General features: G+C 45.4%; 2 protein-coding genes across 3 annotated transcripts; both read right to left on the bottom strand.

The window, feature by feature from the left end:
• Positions 1–343: 343 nt before the first annotated feature.
• On the bottom strand, positions 344–6,105 carry LOC133146758 (protein SOGA3-like). 2 transcript variants are annotated; one of them, XM_061270772.1, is made up of 8 exons: positions 5,490–6,105; positions 4,582–4,806; positions 4,364–4,522; positions 3,119–3,181; positions 2,221–2,490; positions 1,770–2,147; positions 1,037–1,690; positions 344–835 (listed from the first exon to the last, which is right to left on the bottom strand). In XM_061270772.1, the coding sequence occupies exons 1-8, from the start codon at positions 5,619–5,621 to the stop codon at positions 725–727; spliced, it is 1,992 nt and encodes a 663-aa protein (XP_061126756.1). In that variant the 5' UTR covers positions 5,622–6,105; the 3' UTR covers positions 344–724. The 2 variants fall into 2 exon arrangements, with proteins under 2 accessions (XP_061126756.1, XP_061126757.1); XM_061270773.1 differs by having other exon boundaries at positions 344–599.
• A 1,462-nt stretch (positions 6,106–7,567) lies between these two features.
• LOC133146826 (elongation of very long chain fatty acids protein 4-like) lies at positions 7,568–11,630 on the bottom strand. The gene is made up of 7 exons (XM_061270881.1): positions 11,391–11,630; positions 10,335–10,424; positions 10,073–10,260; positions 9,823–9,903; positions 9,154–9,325; positions 8,937–9,064; positions 7,568–8,858 (listed from the first exon to the last, which is right to left on the bottom strand). Exons 2-7 carry the CDS (start codon positions 10,399–10,401, stop codon positions 8,571–8,573), a joined length of 924 nt encoding a protein of 307 aa, XP_061126865.1. The 5' UTR covers positions 10,402–10,424; positions 11,391–11,630; the 3' UTR covers positions 7,568–8,570.
• Between the last annotated feature and the right edge of the window lie 4,133 nt (positions 11,631–15,763).

Genomic DNA, 15,763 nt, shown 5'->3' with positions numbered 1-15,763 from the left:
GGGGCATCCTGCTGTGAGTCGAACCCGTGCCTGACAGTTGCTACTATCTGCCTTATCCGCCCCACCGCTCATTTGCTAATTCCCGTCCTCTAATCTAATCTGCTGTTGGAAAACATCGGAGGCGTCGGAATTTGTTCGTTCGCAAGCGTCCACCTGTTGCCGTTCCCTAATAAATGAGAACACGGCCCCTGAAGGAGTTAAAGGCAGGGATAAAAACAAACAGTCCCCCGCTTTGGGCGATGACAGCAGGGGTGGGGGTTGGGTATGTAACATGGTTTTGAACAGCAAAGAGCTGACGGCTGTTCTAAACTCTTCTGAAGCCAAAATATATTTACAAGCAAGGTTAAATCTGGACACAAAGGTTGCTGAGGTTTACTATCCCTACCGTATAGCCAACATCAACAATCATAAATCATTTACGGCTAAACAATTTTGAAAAATAATCATACTTTTTTTCATACTGAAATAAGAGCAACACTTTGAATGCACTCGCAACAAATTACAGGCTCACCTTTTACCGGGACTTATTCCGTGGGGCGTTAAGGGTCACGGGAACGTGGCAGGCAAGTGAAGCGTTTTCCCCTGTGCTTTTTGGTAACCTTGGCAACAAATAATGCGGTGAGGGGGAAAGGAACAAAAAATATCAAATCAACAGAGAAGAACCAACAAGGGGGTGGATGTAGATAAAAGAAAGGAGCGGTGGGGCAAAGAAGGCATAGTACAATCACAGAACAAAGAATAGGGTGAAGAGAAAGACCAGTTTGAAGATGGTGGCGTACGAGAGGGACGAGAACAACACAAGTATGAGGATGAGCAAAACGATGGGCTGGAACATCTGGAAAGTGGAACATGAGGTTGCAAGTGAGGAAGAAAAGAAGAATCACAATCAGCACAGAACTACCAAAAGGAACCATTCAGTTACTCAGTCAGTCCCTCCAGGAATTAGTGGTCGCCATGGTTACGCTTAATGCATATTCAACCAAGTTTGACCAACTGTTGCATTCCCTGGAGGGACTGCGAAGTTTCCGTTTCTCACCGACAACGGCTCCTCGGCCTCCCTATCCTCCAGTCTAGGCACTTCAAGTCTGTCGATGAAGGCCTGTAGTTCCTTCCTGAAGGCTTTCATTTGGGCGTTGATGCGATACAGCAGCTCGTGCTCCCTGATGCGGCTCCCGTCGTCCTCGCCACCGCCTTGCCCTTGCAGCGGCTCGCCGTTGGACACATAGACCCTCGCCTCCGAGATGATAGCCGCCGTGTCGGCAATCAGCCGGTCGATGGTCCGCACGAGCCTCTCGGCTTCCACGCGGATGTCGATTATCTGCTGCCTGTCGCGCAGGCCGCAGCGCCCGCCGGGCAGGAAGCGAGCCAGCGGGGAGGAGGCGGCCCCCTCGGGCCCGGACGGTGTGAGGAGACCCCTGGTGGGCGTGGCGCAACGACTGCCGCTTATGTTGTTTCTGACTTCGTCCGGGTCACTCTCCCCGCCGATGGGACCCTCCCGTTTGCGGTGAGGGGGGAGCAGGCGGGACGAGGTGGAATCCTCGTCGCTTTCACGACGGCCGCCCGTCCCGCCGCCACTATCGCTCTCTGCATCGCTGTCCCTCGGGCTGGGCCGCAGGGACAGGTGGGACGCCAGGTCGTAGCGCTGCATGTTGGACAACAGAACGCGGTTCTCGTATTGAAGCTGCATCACCTGAAAATAGGAGAGTGGACGATTCCGTTCTTAGACAAATCAAATCTGTAAGGATGTTAAGTGAACAAACCTGTCATACCTTGCCACTTAGGTCATTGATCTGAAGCCTGGCCGCCTTCAGTTCCTCCTGCAGGGCTTCTGCCTTCGCTCCGTCCATCCCCCCTACCCCCGAGACTCCCCCGTGCCGGGCCCCGCCCTCGTGGGTGCCGGCTTTGAATCGCATTTTGTTCAGCTCATTGGTCACCCTCTGGTTTTGATCCTCTGCGTCTGCGAGATTCCTCCTCAAAAGCTCGGCTTCATCCTCCACCAGCTGCAGATGCTGTCTGAGCTCCGTCAAGTCGTCCCCGAGCCCTCGACCCGAGCCTGTGCCACCCGGTGAGCCCACACCGGAGCCGCCCTCCCCTTCGCCCTCACCGCGGAGGTCGTCCAGCTCAGCTCTAAGGCCTCGGTTCTCCACCTGGAGACGACAAGACATAGTTTGCCATTTTGTCCCAAATCCGCGAGTAACTGATCCTGTTGCCCAGGCTCACCTCCAACTCAACGATTTTCCTCCCAAGGATGTTAGCCTCCTCCTCCACGAGGCGAAGGCGAAGCTTGAGCTCGGACTCACGGGTGGAGGGCGGGCCCCCGGCCTCGCCCTTGGGATGGGTGCTGTCCAATTCGCCGTAGAAGGAGCGATATTTCTGCAGCTCTTGCTCCAGACGGTCTTTTTCTTTGTCGATGGTCGCCGTCTTCCTCCTCATGAGGATGGCCTCTTCTTTGACCAAGGCCAACTGGCACTTAAGGTCCTCGTTGTCCTCCTGGACAGAGAGCGAAAGTCATGTTCAGGAATTCAAGATGAAGTGCGTGTCATCAGATTTGAAGGGATTAGAGCAGTGCTTCTCAATTATTTTCTGTTACGCCCCCCCCTAGCAAGAAGAAATCTATTCGCGCCCCCCCTCCCCACCGTGACTATCCTAACTTGTCTTGTAAGTCGTAAAATGTTGCACTGTCGCAAACGTGACAGAAGTAACAATGAGAGCGCCACTGCCCCCTGCTGTAGTAAACGCGCAATTACACTTTATTCTAGTACTGCCAAAAAAAAAGCCTGTTCCCCAGGGTCACACGCGCCCCCCCAGGAATAGCACCGCGCCCCCCAAGGGGGGCGCGCCCCACTATTTGAGAAGCACTGGATTAAAGCAAAGAGAAGATTTAGTGTCTGTGCCAAAACCTGTTAAAAAGTCGGCCTAAGGTCAATTGAGGAATTTTCTCAAGACCCAAAAAAAGCAGCTCAGGATTTCAGTCAAGAAAACTAAACATTTTCCTTCCTCCTCCGAGGAAGTTTCTCCGGGTAAAAGTTGTTATAAGCTTCGGTTCACTTGCATGCCTAATTGAGGAAGTAAATGGACGCTTTTAAATGGCCACCCTGGAATGGAACTGACGACTCACCTCAGTGGGAGTATGCGCTGCTTTCTTGTCGGTCCTTTGAATGTCTTTACCTCCTCGTTTCTTCTGAGAAGTCAACGATACAAACTTTTAGTGGGAAAGCCGATGACAGTCAACGCATTTCTTGTAAGAGATGCCTTCCAGAGGCTTCAAGATAGCTAGATAGCTAACTGCACGTAGCCACTCAAGTTCTTATATAGTGGATTACTCATGCTCGAGCTGAAACAAAAAAAACGTATTGGCCCGAATATAAGACGACCCTGATTATAAGACGACTCCCTCTTTTTCAAGAGTTTGAAAAATGACTTTTTGAACACCAAATCTAATTTTTATACAGAAAATAATTACATCTGAAACAAATGATAACAATATATTTGCGAGAAAAAGCATGTTATTTTGCCTTATTCAAATCATGCACAAACTGTCTATTACATCTTAATATCTGAACATTTGAATATGTAAACTAAAGTGCAATCACATTTGTAAATGATGGCTTCTGGTTTTTGAAATGTAAATTACCAATCTACTGTGATAAAACAACAAAATTGCAATAACTGCATTAACAATCAAAGTGAAGTCTAACTGTAGTCTTGAAACAAATCTGAATAAGGAAAAACATTGCAATAAAATAATGCAATCTGCTACCGCTATTGTTGGGGAGCCTGAGGACTGTATAGGGGGTCGGCTCAGATGGTTATGCTCTTTTCGCCCCCGGGTGTCGGTCAGAACACAGGAGGGAAGACGTGGTTCAGTTTTGATTGCTTTACTGAATGATTGGCAATAAATAAATAAATAAATAACCATAAATGAAATACTCTCAGAAACACACCAAACATAAGTCATCGATCGAGACAACAAAATACATTTGCTGGCGACCATTAGTCGCCGTGGCGCTGCGTAACGGCTACTCGTACGGTGCTAGGCAAACTTAAAGGAGCGCGCCAAAGCTGTCAATCAAACGGCGCGCACACGAAGCAAACCGCGATCGGACAAACGGCACAACAGTAGTAACAATGAAATGTACATATATGCTCACTTTGTGTCAAAAACGCACACGATCACAGCAACATATTCAGTCGATACCAGCAACCTTTAATTTACCGCTGCGCACAAGTGAAAATCTGTATAATTTCTAGACCCCGAATATAAGACGACCCCCACTTTTCCAGTCTTATTTCAATGCAAAAAACATTCTTATATTCGGGCCAAAACGGTAAATGAAAACTGAAACATTGAAAAACTCTTTACCTCTTTAGTTTTGTCTAATTCGTTTTGCAGGGCTTGTTTGGTCACCTCCACCTCGATGAGGTTTTGTCTCAGTTTCTCATTCTCATCTTCGGTCTTGGCGCGGGTCTCCTCCACCTTCTCCAGCTCGTGGTGCAGCCTCACCGACACGTCTTTGGCCACCTGGCCAAGCCCCCGACATGTTGATTTTGACTCCCGTGACCAAAGCGCACCAGCCATACCTTGAGGTCCTGTTCCAGGCTCCTAAGCAGCTCCTCATCGATCTCCCCCGTGTGGGCGTAGCGCAGCCGCTTCCTCTCGGCCTTGCGCAGGCGGTACTGCAGGATCCGACAGTTTTTGTTTGCCCGCTCCAGGTCACGCTTAATGTCTTGCAGCTGACATGTGTCTTCTTCGTAGAATGTGTCGCGCATTTCCTCCATCTCGGCCCTCATCTCCTCAATTTCGCACTGGACGACAAATTAAGACATTGAGACCATTTTACTAATGATGGGTCATCAAAACCTAAACATTATTTCAATAATTATGCATGCTAATGAGCAGCCTCATCTGTTGTACAAAATCTCATTGATCTTAGGAATCAATATGAGTCAGATCAATAGACAATTAGTAGGCTGTCTGCTTGGATTCAAGAGTCGTCAAAATGGTAAAGGATGGTCACTCGTACTATGCCCAAATTTTGCATTCAAGAATATCAGTCAAGTCCTCCTCACATTTTTCATGTTCTAGACTCGAACCTCAGCTAAGGCCTTTTCTTCATGTATGTGTTTTTAATACATTTATTATTGCTGTGGTAGTTTAGTTTGCACACGCAAGTAAATTAAAGATGCACTGCGCCACGCTGAAAGCTATCTCTAATATTTTGGTGTATCCATATGTTAGAAACAGCCCCCAACGTAATGCATGCAATAGCAAGAAGCATGTTACAAATTCATGCATATATCATGTGAAATTAAGCATTGTCTTTTTAACCCAACAGCATCAGTGTAAGCTGATAAACGTGCACGAGTAAATGTCAAATATAAATAAAAAGAGAACAGCATTTATCAGTCAAAGAATTACAAATATATCAAATTCATTTATTATTGGCTTTTGAAGATTTGATCTCGTTTGACTATCATGCGTTTCCAACCTTCAGGTAGTCGTTTTCTTCCAACAGTTTCTCCATTTCTTCCTCTAGCAGGGCCTCGTCCTGCTGTGTCATGGATTCGTCCTCGGGGGCCTGCGCAGCCGGCAGAGAAGCTCCGAGAGCAGCCTCCTCCATTTTGTTTCGCTTTCCCTCGTAGTTTTCTTCTGCGTGCTTCAAGTCATCTGCCCAGCATCCTCCACTTGCTCCAAGGCCCGGCGTCGGTGTTCACCGGGAGCCGCGCAGGCTTGACTCCCCCACACCCTCCCTGTGCAGTTCTCCCGGTTCAGTCACCGAGGGATGCAAAAGGCTCAGTTGCAAGATTCACACCGAAAAATCCGGAAGCAAGCTGACCGAGTGGAACGCATAAGCATCCGCCCTTTTCAGTTTTCCCGTGAGCAGCTTCAGCACCATCCGGATGACCCACACCGATGCTCTCGGGCTCCCTCTCCCTGCCGTCCGCGCCCCTCAGCAGGCGTGCATCGTCTAATTCCGGTCCCCACTTGCAACAATGGGTCCAACTACCTCCCGCAAAAGAGGAGCTCTGGTGCCGGTTGAATGTCCGGGAGCTCGCCCCGGTACTTGGCACTACTTCCTGGCTGGCAGCAACATGGTCCTTTATTCAGATGCAGACGTTTATGGAGGGATCTGTAGCAGCGCCACTATGTGGCACCTCCAAGCTCTACAGCCATGTCTGATTGAAAGTTAGTACAGTAATGTATTTGATTATGTTATTTAAAATTAATTTGTAAATATACACAAATGCAGTAATTATAACAATGTACTTCAGAGGTGTTTTATAGCCTTGGATAAACTTTAAAACATAATCATAAAAATGACAAGTAGTGTAATTTAGTACTGATTCACAGCAGGATGCATTTGCTGAATATTATTGTTCAATGTTGTGTTGCAAGTTGAACAAGTGTACCTAATAAAGTGCTCGGTGTTTTTCCCCCATAACGCTTTAAGAAAACAATCAAACTGCCTTCTTCAGGTGTGCATCTCGCAGCTTTTTTTTTTTGCGCGGGAGTGAAGTCGCATTCATACAAACACGGTTTATTGACTTTGCTGTTGCAATTGTCCTAAAACTCGAAGCAAGAAATGTCGTTTATAACACGTTATTTGTTTTGTTATTAAGTTTGTTGCGGTACAGCGGTTCCGTTTTTTTCCAGCAGAGAGCGCAGTGTACGTACAAAGCAGACTCACTCAACATATGGAAAAGGCGGAGGTGAGTAAAACGCTGACTGTTTCCACTGTGCCTGGAGAGAATGAGCACCTTTGCTAATGAGATGAGTTAGTGGCGGGTCAAGTGTCCAAGACTTAACCCCATCCAGGCGACCCTTTAACCTCTACCGACGCAACTGCTGCTGTAATCATGCAAAGTTAATTTATGCGACAAACGTCCACTTCCTGTAAACGGCGTCAATTATCTGACAATGCACCTCCCCGCCGGGTTACTCTGACTGATTTGAAAAACCTCGGCCCTGCTGCAATCTCTTTTAAATCCTCGGTCTTACGTGTCCCCTGAGGAGGACGATTGCAATCCACTTATTTTGTCCGCTCCGCCATTCAACCTTGGCATCCTTCCGTAAAGGAGGATTGGGGGAAACCACTTTATGCACCCTTGCCAAAAGTCATGGGAGGGTGCACTGGGATGGCGGAGTGCGAGGCTTTCCATGAGAATGAATAGAAGTTTATGTGAATTAAAAAAAAATAAACATTTAAGGTTGATGCTTAAAGTGTGTGTGTGTGTGTGTGTGTGTGTGTGTGTGTGTGCGTGCGTGCGTGCGTGCGCGCGCGCGTGAATGCGTGCGTGCGAGCGAGCGAGTGAGGGGTCGCAAAAAGTACACTATGAGAAACAACCGTATTTTTTGCACAGGACATCTTGGAGACCTAATGGCAGATTAGCCATGGCTTCTTCTCCAGTGACCTGCTTTCCCGGGCAGCCCATGAAGTGACGTGAAAGTAAGCTCTTTTGCATCTCAAGCCAATTTGCCCCCAAAGATTAGGGCAGATCTGTCTGGACAATTTAAGGCAGCCTGGAGTTCTGCTGCTGCCACGAAAAAAATGAGCAGACACAACGGTGGCCGTTACTGTCCTTTATTTTTCTTTTTTTCTTTCTATTTTGGTGGTTATGTGCAGTGACAAAGAGTTTGAAACAGTTTAGACGAAAGCCGTTCCCTTGGATTCTACATTGTGGCAGTGAGAAGACAACACCTCAATCTCTTTATTCTCAGCTACATTCACAGCAAAAAAAAAAGGTGAGGGTCCACAAAAAGTTTTGCCCCAAAATGCATAAATACTAGAAATAAAAAGAAACTACAGTTTCCCTTGCACTTTTCCCAACAAGTGTTTTCAGTTATAAAAACAAACACTTTGGATGCTATGAATGCAGCACAGTGACAAGCTGGATGCACGTTGCAGTCATTGGTTTTGAAATTTGTTCGATTTTGTCGCTGTTCAATGAGAAGCATCTTTTAAAATTAGAACCCGAAAAAAAAAAAAACAGAAAAGCAAAAATAAATAAATACATTTGAATATAACACATTCCAACAATTTGGAGACTCATGCTTTTCATTGTACAGCGACAATTTGTAAACATGTGCCTTAACACACACATACCCCTTTGGGATTTCCCGAGGAATGTTATAGAAGTGCTCATTTGAAAAATAATTGAAACCGTTGTCTTCACAAAGACCAATAGGACTCAGTTAAGAAAATTTGGTCCTTTAAAATAATCATAACTAGACGCAGAATTCAACTATTGAAGCTTTCAAAAAAACAAGACCGGGTTTCTCTGCAAGAAAAGTTGTACAATATGTGAACTTTTTGGATGGTAAATTGGCGCGTGTTTTCCAAAACATTCCAGGTGCGTCACGGTCCAAAAGTGTTTGGACAGAACATGGAAGCCTACATGTTGGGCATTTTTTGCCTTGCTCGCTTTTAAAAAGAAATGTGTGACGAAAGACGACAGGCTCCAGCGCCATTGTTACGCGCGGCCGTCACCGCTTCCCCATCTCCCTTTCGCAATCTTCCATCCTTCCCCTTAAAGATGTCCTCCCGCTCATCGCCCGGCAAGCCGTCCCTTCACTCCCGCTTGGCCCGTCCCCTCTTTTGCCTTTTGCCATTATCCGGCGCCGCCTCGTCCGCTTTGCTGTGGCCATTGGTGGCCTTGGAGACGCCGTTGGCAACGGGCTTAGCTTGGCCCTTGTGCGGCGGGGACGGCTTGCGTCGGTACGCGTGGTAGTAGAAGTTGGCGAAAAGGATGATGAAGGTGACGGCATAGCCGATCAGGGCCCACTGCATCCAGTTGGGGAAGGGGCATCCCGTGTAGAGGGAGTGCCCGGCGTGGCCAATGGTCACGTGGAACTGGATCTGATGGGACACGCAAACGTGGATAAATGACAAACGCAACAAGTTTGTTAGTTAGCTGGATAATTAGGTCATGCCCACCATCTGCATAATGGTGAGGTATTTTTTCCACCAAAGGTATTTCTGCATCTGTGGTCCCAATGCAGCCAGACCGTAGTAACCATACATGACCACATGGATACCCGAGTTGATTGTTGCGCCAAAGAAAGCTGTGGAGACCAAAGAAACATTGCAGAAGCTAAATTCGAAAAATAAAGTAAGCAGGCCCTCTGCTGCTTGCTCCACAGCAATATCTCACCTTGTCCACCAGGGACCCACTTGATGCCGATCCACCACAGGATGAACATGGTGCAGTGATGGTAGACGTGGAGGAAGCTGACCTGGTTGAACTTCTTCCTGAGAATGAAGAAGACGGTGTCCAGGAACTCCACCCCTTTGGAGATATAGTACCACCAAAGAGCAGATGCTATCTGAAGACGCGGAAAGGAAGAAGGTAAGTAAATTATAGCTGCGGTTACATGTTCTCAATTTTAAATAAGGATGTTCGATACCACTTTTGTTCAAACCAATACGAGTATGCAAATCTTATTGTCGCCGATACAGAGCGTCAATATCACTTGTATTTTCACATACAAAATTTTCCCCCAAATCAATGACAGATAATTCCAAACAAATACCTGCTATATTCTCTGTTACTCTTTTCCTTAAAGTTGCAAGAAATTAAAGGCAATTTTCTATTCTTTCAATTACTAATGTATAACATATAGCATTTTGTTCTTGAAGAAAAATGTCATACTTTTTTTAATGTCACTAATAGAAAATAATAAGCCATATCATAGTATTTGATCATTTGGTGGTAGGAGATAGGACAATATTGACTCGACTCGTTCGGTTATTTTCTGAATTATATCAAAGGCCCAAAATCTGTCTGTTTGTATGCATGTGCGCGTGTTTAATAAGGCCTCACCCTGACTTCATTGACGTCGTCTGAGTAGTTGACAGGTTGACAGAGGTAGCTGTAGCCAGCCGCTCTTGAGGCAAGCAGGAGCTGTTTGAAAGTGCAATTTAGTCCACACATCACTTACTTTATTTATAGTTCCCCGACTATTCTATTTAAAAAGGCAGCGAGCGCAGTTGAACTTGTCGATGTGATCCGTCCTTTGTTCTGAATATAGCAAAACAATTCTAAGAAAGAAGTGAGACGATGTGGCGCTGACCTCTTTGGCGATGTAGAAGTTGAGGACCACCATGCTGAAGTTGTAGATGATCAGGGTCTTCCTGAGCGTGTAGGGCTCGCGATTCTGCATGTATCTCGGCCCCGCCCACAGGAAGAGCAGGTACAGGCAGCTGATGGCCAGCGTGGGGCAGGGCGACGACATCAGCGGCCATGTTTCCACCCGCTTGTCTGGAGGAATGGTCAAATCGGTCACCTTCGATGCTTCCCGTTAATTTGCTACTCTTTTAAAAGTGCTCACTCACCTGCTATAGTAAGGCTCCATTTGTAAAACTCTACCGTGTCGTTCACCAAATGCGTCACAGCCTCCATGGCGTTGCCCGTGCACTTGTATACTGTGATACGAAAGGTGATGAACCGAGTTGTGTGAGATTATAATCATAAAGTTCAATACGGAACTCTCCCAAACTCTGTCATGGTCCGATCAAACATAGTACTGGCTAGTCCAGTGGCGTCTTGGTGCCAAGGAACTAAATTGAAGTGAGCGGAGGAGCTTCATTTAGCCACGTGTACTGCAAAAGTAGTGCTTTCTGTGGTGTATTGGGAATTTGAGTGACAAAGTATGTCAAGTGTTGCATAATTGTCTGTGAGATGGGAGCAGATGTCTGTTTATTAATCTTTTATTAATCTCGTGCACTAGACCAGATACCGTTTTAAATAATTCAATGGCTATCCAACAAACGTTGTCCTGAAGTTACTATAATTAGCCAGAGTGTTTATTTACATGAAGAATATTATTGAAAAGTGTTTTATTTCTATTTTGGGGGGGGTGGGGTGGGGGGGTCACGTGCAAAAACTTGCGTTAAAGAGAGTCGGGGCAATCACAAAAACGGCGCATGCGTCAGCAGGTTCTTGTTTCGGGGCGCTCAAGAGGCTTAAATTCAATTGATCAACGAGCTTAGAGGCTCTTGCAGGGCCTAAGTACAAATGCCCGCTGCATGATTCACGCTCCACGCACAAAAATAGGAAGAAAGAAAGAAAAAAAAAAAGAGTACTATACACTACTGAAGATTTTGGCTATTCCCAGCTTCCACACTCGCTATATTATTACCAGTGGCTGCAATCTGATACCAAAACCTTCTCGCTGACTCATAGCTGTTAAATAAATTTGAATTCTAATCGGATGAATTGAACTTTCCCTCTGTTGTATCCTAACCGTTACGCTTACTATATATAATAAACACGAATAAGACTGAAAACGACTTTAATAAAATTTTGCAATAAAATGCGTTTGGCGAAACAACACGGCGGAAAACAGTAAATAAGTAATTTAGGAAACGTTATATAGCAACGGTACTTACCTCCTTATTTAAGAGGCGTTTAATGACATCCGGTGCAATTGATATTTCAGCGTCACACCTCCTCCGTTTCCACAGGGCCCCAGCTACCCCTCGACATTAAATTAGTTGATTAATTTGTTATGTACACGGGCAAGAAACTACTCAAGCAAACTAAAAAAGTGTTTCTCAGGTAGGCAGGCTAATTTACGGTCTAGGTGCGAGCCGGCCGCTTAGCCTCCTCATCTTCTCGCAGCCCTACTCGAAAGGAGCCGGCTGTCACTGCGCATGCGTCTCATCGCTCGCTTGACGCCCTTCTGTCCGTTTTCCACGACCCCTCCCCCCCCCCCCACTCCCTGCGCCGCTGCCATTGAATGTACTTATTCATCATACTAATTTGCATTCTAAAAAATTGTTTCATTTAAAAATATATATTATAGTGTAGTCGAGTTACCGCGTACGCATAACGTAGATGTGGGCGAACGGTTTGCGGTTTGAACAATAGATGGCGACGTCGAGCTGATGCCAAGTCAGACTTAAGCGCTCTCAAGTAGCACTACTTTATGTACTGTATACTACATACTTTTTATTTATACATTAAGAAGTACCTAAAAGACAAATATTTCATGTACAGAAACAGTTAATTTGAAATCATACATAGTAAAGGAATGATAAAATAACGTCTCAAATAGCTCTTTTCACCTCAAATTCCATCTAATGTCACTGTCCTTGAGCGTGCGTGCGTGTGCGCGTGTAATGCGAATCCCGTGTGTTGCATAACAGTCTTTTCATATGTTTTTTATTGGAAAGACAAATACCGTTTTTTTCCGTGTATAATGCGCCCCCATGTATAGTACGCACCCTAAAAATGGCATGTTGATGCTGGAAAAAAGCCTGTACCCATGTATAATACGCACCCAATTATTTATTTTTTTATTTTTTTAAGTCCCAATGATTGTCACACACGCAGGGACGCAATGGATCCCATTTTTATAGTCTTTGGTATGGTCTTAACTAGGCTGGATGTATTTTTTTTTGTTGGCGTTGATTTCTCCAACTGCCCGTAAAGGCACCACCGCGATCAGTGCGGACATGTGAAAAAAGCGTGCAGACATGTGAAAACTTCTCTGTATGGGAGAGAAGTTGAAGAGGAATAAAAACACCCTTGGAAACCAAAACTTGCCCCTCGTCGTGACTCGGAGCCGCAACAAATGTTTCGGATTTGTGTAGGGTACATTGTGACAACAAACGAGCAGGTGATCGAGCAAGCGTCTGATACGAGAGCATTGCGTTCGTATGGAGCGTGTTTGAAGTGAACAGCAGAGACGAAAGGAACAAGGCAAAGTGTTGTGAAATAAAATATTACCTGTAATACGCATTTTGTTATTTGCTGATTGAAACTGCTAATTAAACTGTGAATTGAAACTAATAGGAAGAAAACTGAACTCTCGCTCTTTATATAGCTGACGTGTCTTGCGCATCCGTTCTGCGCATCGGATCCATAGTGCGCATGCGCAGTGATACTGCCTCCGTATGACGTCCGGTCCGCGATGGAGATTAAAAAACAAACAATATTTGACAATAACACACCATCAGGGATTGCACCATCGCATCAAACGATGTGTCGTCAATTATGAATTTTACTGACTAAGTGTGTTGGGCAGGATGGCTGAATGCGATGCGCGATTGACAACAAACAAGAAGAAAGGTGATTTCAAGTTTTATTTCGAGGGAGATTTGTCATGTCTCGTCCCCAGTTTTGCTACGTGTCTAGGTTGCCATAGTTTCTGTTCGCGTCGCCCCTCCCTTCCTGTGTCACCTCAATCAATGTAACGTGTTTTGTATTTAAGTCCTGTCTACCCCTCGCTCACCGTCGGATCATTGCATGTGTTACTGTCATGATGTCTGTTTGGTTTCTGTTCCTGTCTTTGGTAATGTCACCCTGTCTTTTTGTTCCACAACTTTGTCGGTCAGTCCTGTTGTTGGTTTTGTTGTACCATGATTTTCTTAAAAAAAAAAAAAAAACTGTACCCATGTATAATGCGCACCCCAGATTTTAGGACAATAAATTAGTTAAATTCTGCGCATTATACCCGGAAAAAAACGGTACATCAATCTGACGTTTGACTGGTTCCATTCAGTAGCCAATCGCTCCTTCTCTGTATGTCTGCGGCGTTTCAACATATGGGGCCTTAAAGCTGTTTCTTTTACTGCCACTCATAAAAGTTTAAACTTTGTACATGCCATGCGTACGTTCCCGTTGCCTGTGTTTTGCTGAAAGGAAGTTGCATTTTCCGGCCAGGGGCGCTCAGGGCCTTAACACGACCCAGATGATGGAGTGCTACTTTTTTTTTTACTATTGCTTCACTCTTTTGCTTTTTTGATGTACTTGTTTATGGCGTCCTGTAACCAACTAACCATTTTACAGTGAAATTACCTCAGAGATGAATTTGGGCTGGGTCTTCTTTTACATACCCAAGTTTCTTTGTTCAGTCAAATCAATCAATGCAGGATTGATTGTACCATGATAAACTACAGTACATATTTTTTAAATAGTTCTTGTATTCACGGCTGTGCAGTTTCCCGTCAGTCACAGATGAGGGCAAAGAAGGTGGAATACGTCCTGTGGTCCTTTGTGTCGTGGTGGTGGTCTTGAGTGAGTGCACTCCCTTCTCCGCTGATGAAATACGATTCTTGGCTCCAAGCTGCCGATTTAATAACGAATGACATTCTTTGTCTCTACTTCAGACACAGCCTACCTATGAACCTTAGAAGAAGAAAAAAAAAAATAGGTTCATGCAAAACGTCTTGCACAACCACAATTATAACTTATCGATGTGCCGTTACAACATGAACATTCCATGTTTAAAGAGTCTGCTAATATTTTTTGAGGGTAAATATTTTCCTCCCCAGACTTAAGTTTAGCTGGAGGCAATTGCGCTTAGTTCAGTGACTTGGCAGGCCCACAGGAAATCTGAGCACCATGCAGGATCTGTCCTCAGTTGGCACCCGGTGTGGGCCACTCATGACTTTGGCCGCAGCGGCGTCGAATTAGTCAGAGGACACAACGTGGTGGATGTTCCACAAATTCACCCAAAAACAAGCGCGGCTACAAAATAATCATTGTTTTTCAGATCATTTTTAGCTTTTTTCCCGACATCAGCAGAAAGGATCCGCAAAGTGGGGCCTGGCTGGCAGATGTCAAGACGAGGTCCTTCCAGCACAGTGCGGTCACTAATTACAGCTGTTTCTAGCCCAGTTCTTCCCAAAACTCCTTAGCCTCGATATTTTTGATCCAGTAAGCCGTCCAAAACGATCAGTTATCCAAATATAAACTAATCAACGCTTAGATCTTATTCTAATATCGCCTTGAAGTGGATGTAAAGTAGTGACTTTTCTCTTTGAATTTATGACACCTGTCATCACATGTATTCACATTTTATTGAATGCAAATTTGAAACTAACTTGGCCCCGATTCAACGATAAACAGAGAGCTGAGATCTATCTCTAAAATGCGTACAATTAAGTATTGATTCAATTGCCATTAGCTAATTTAGCATTCTCGATATTAGCAAAGCTTCAAGAACACGTTATAAGGTACTCGTTGCAGGTATTGCGATCGGCCGCTTTAATCCACTAGCCCGGGCAGAGCTCAAAGCCTCTCAGCGCTGTCATCTTCGGTTAATGTTAATCTCGAGGGGATGCCTCCGTCCCAAAGGACTGACCCACTGCCTGCGACCCTGCCGCGGCTGAGTTCAGTGCCTGACTGTGCAGCCAACATGAGCAGCGCTTGTGACCTCTGCCGGTGAGACGCAACACCCAAATTTATATTAAAGTCGAAACGTGCCGTAGTTTATTAGTAACCCACTGGCAGAGCTAGGGTGTTTTTTGTTGGGGGGGGGCTGCAGTCCCAACTCTAGCTCCACCTCTGACCATGATGTTTTCTTGGGCTGCTTAGCTACCTAGCTCATTGCACTCCTTTGCTAAACTCCAAATTTTGTTTGAATATGGTACACTGGCACCTACAGAATCGCCTTGCAGAACAAACTCGGCAGAAAGAATTTGGCACTATTTTCTCAGTCTTAGCGGAGGTCTGCGTGCTGAAAAATGTACTAAATCATTTTTGCAATGGGAATCATTTCAAGTGCTTTTCACAAATAAAAAGAATCTGGCTAAAAAGTGAAGCCTGATTTTCATTTTCCCGTTGAGACGTTGTCCGCATGACATCCAAGGAACTGGATAGCCACAGCAGAGATTGAGTCATTCACATAAGACCCGGGTGTTTTGCAAAAAAGGCCATATGCTGGCCGCCATAGCCCGTAATTGAAAAGACATTTCTCAAATCGGCAACATCAAACATCGGAAAGACATTGTGTGAATTGGAAACTAATGTGTGG

This window comes from Syngnathus typhle, linkage group LG22 (genome assembly GCF_033458585.1).
Source record: "Syngnathus typhle isolate RoL2023-S1 ecotype Sweden linkage group LG22, RoL_Styp_1.0, whole genome shotgun sequence".
NCBI classification, from domain to species: domain Eukaryota; kingdom Metazoa; phylum Chordata; class Actinopteri; order Syngnathiformes; family Syngnathidae; genus Syngnathus; species Syngnathus typhle.
This window is presented reverse-complemented; position numbering and strand designations above follow the sequence as displayed.

Bases quoted from the DNA above. Each gene is read 5' to 3' on its own strand.
- LOC133146758 (XM_061270772.1), bottom strand. From the start codon at position 5,621: ATGGAGGAGGCTGCTCTCGGAGCTTCTCTGCCGGCTGCGCAGGCCCCC. The intron at 4,523-4,581 runs GTATGGCTGGTG...GGGCTTGGCCAG, and splicing joins GCCTGGAACAGGACCTCAAG to GTGGCCAAAGACGTGTCGGT. The intron at 2,148-2,220 runs GTGAGCCTGGGC...TGTCGTCTCCAG, and splicing joins GGAAAATCGTTGAGTTGGAG to GTGGAGAACCGAGGCCTTAG.
- LOC133146826 (XM_061270881.1), bottom strand. From the start codon at position 10,401: ATGGAGGCTGTGACGCATTTGGTGAACGACACGGTAGAGTTTTACAAA. The intron at 10,261-10,334 runs GTGAGTGAGCAC...CCATTCCTCCAG, and splicing joins ATGGAGCCTTACTATAGCAG to ACAAGCGGGTGGAAACATGG. The intron at 9,326-9,822 runs GTGAGGCCTTAT...CCGCGTCTTCAG, and splicing joins ACGACGTCAATGAAGTCAGG to ATAGCATCTGCTCTTTGGTG.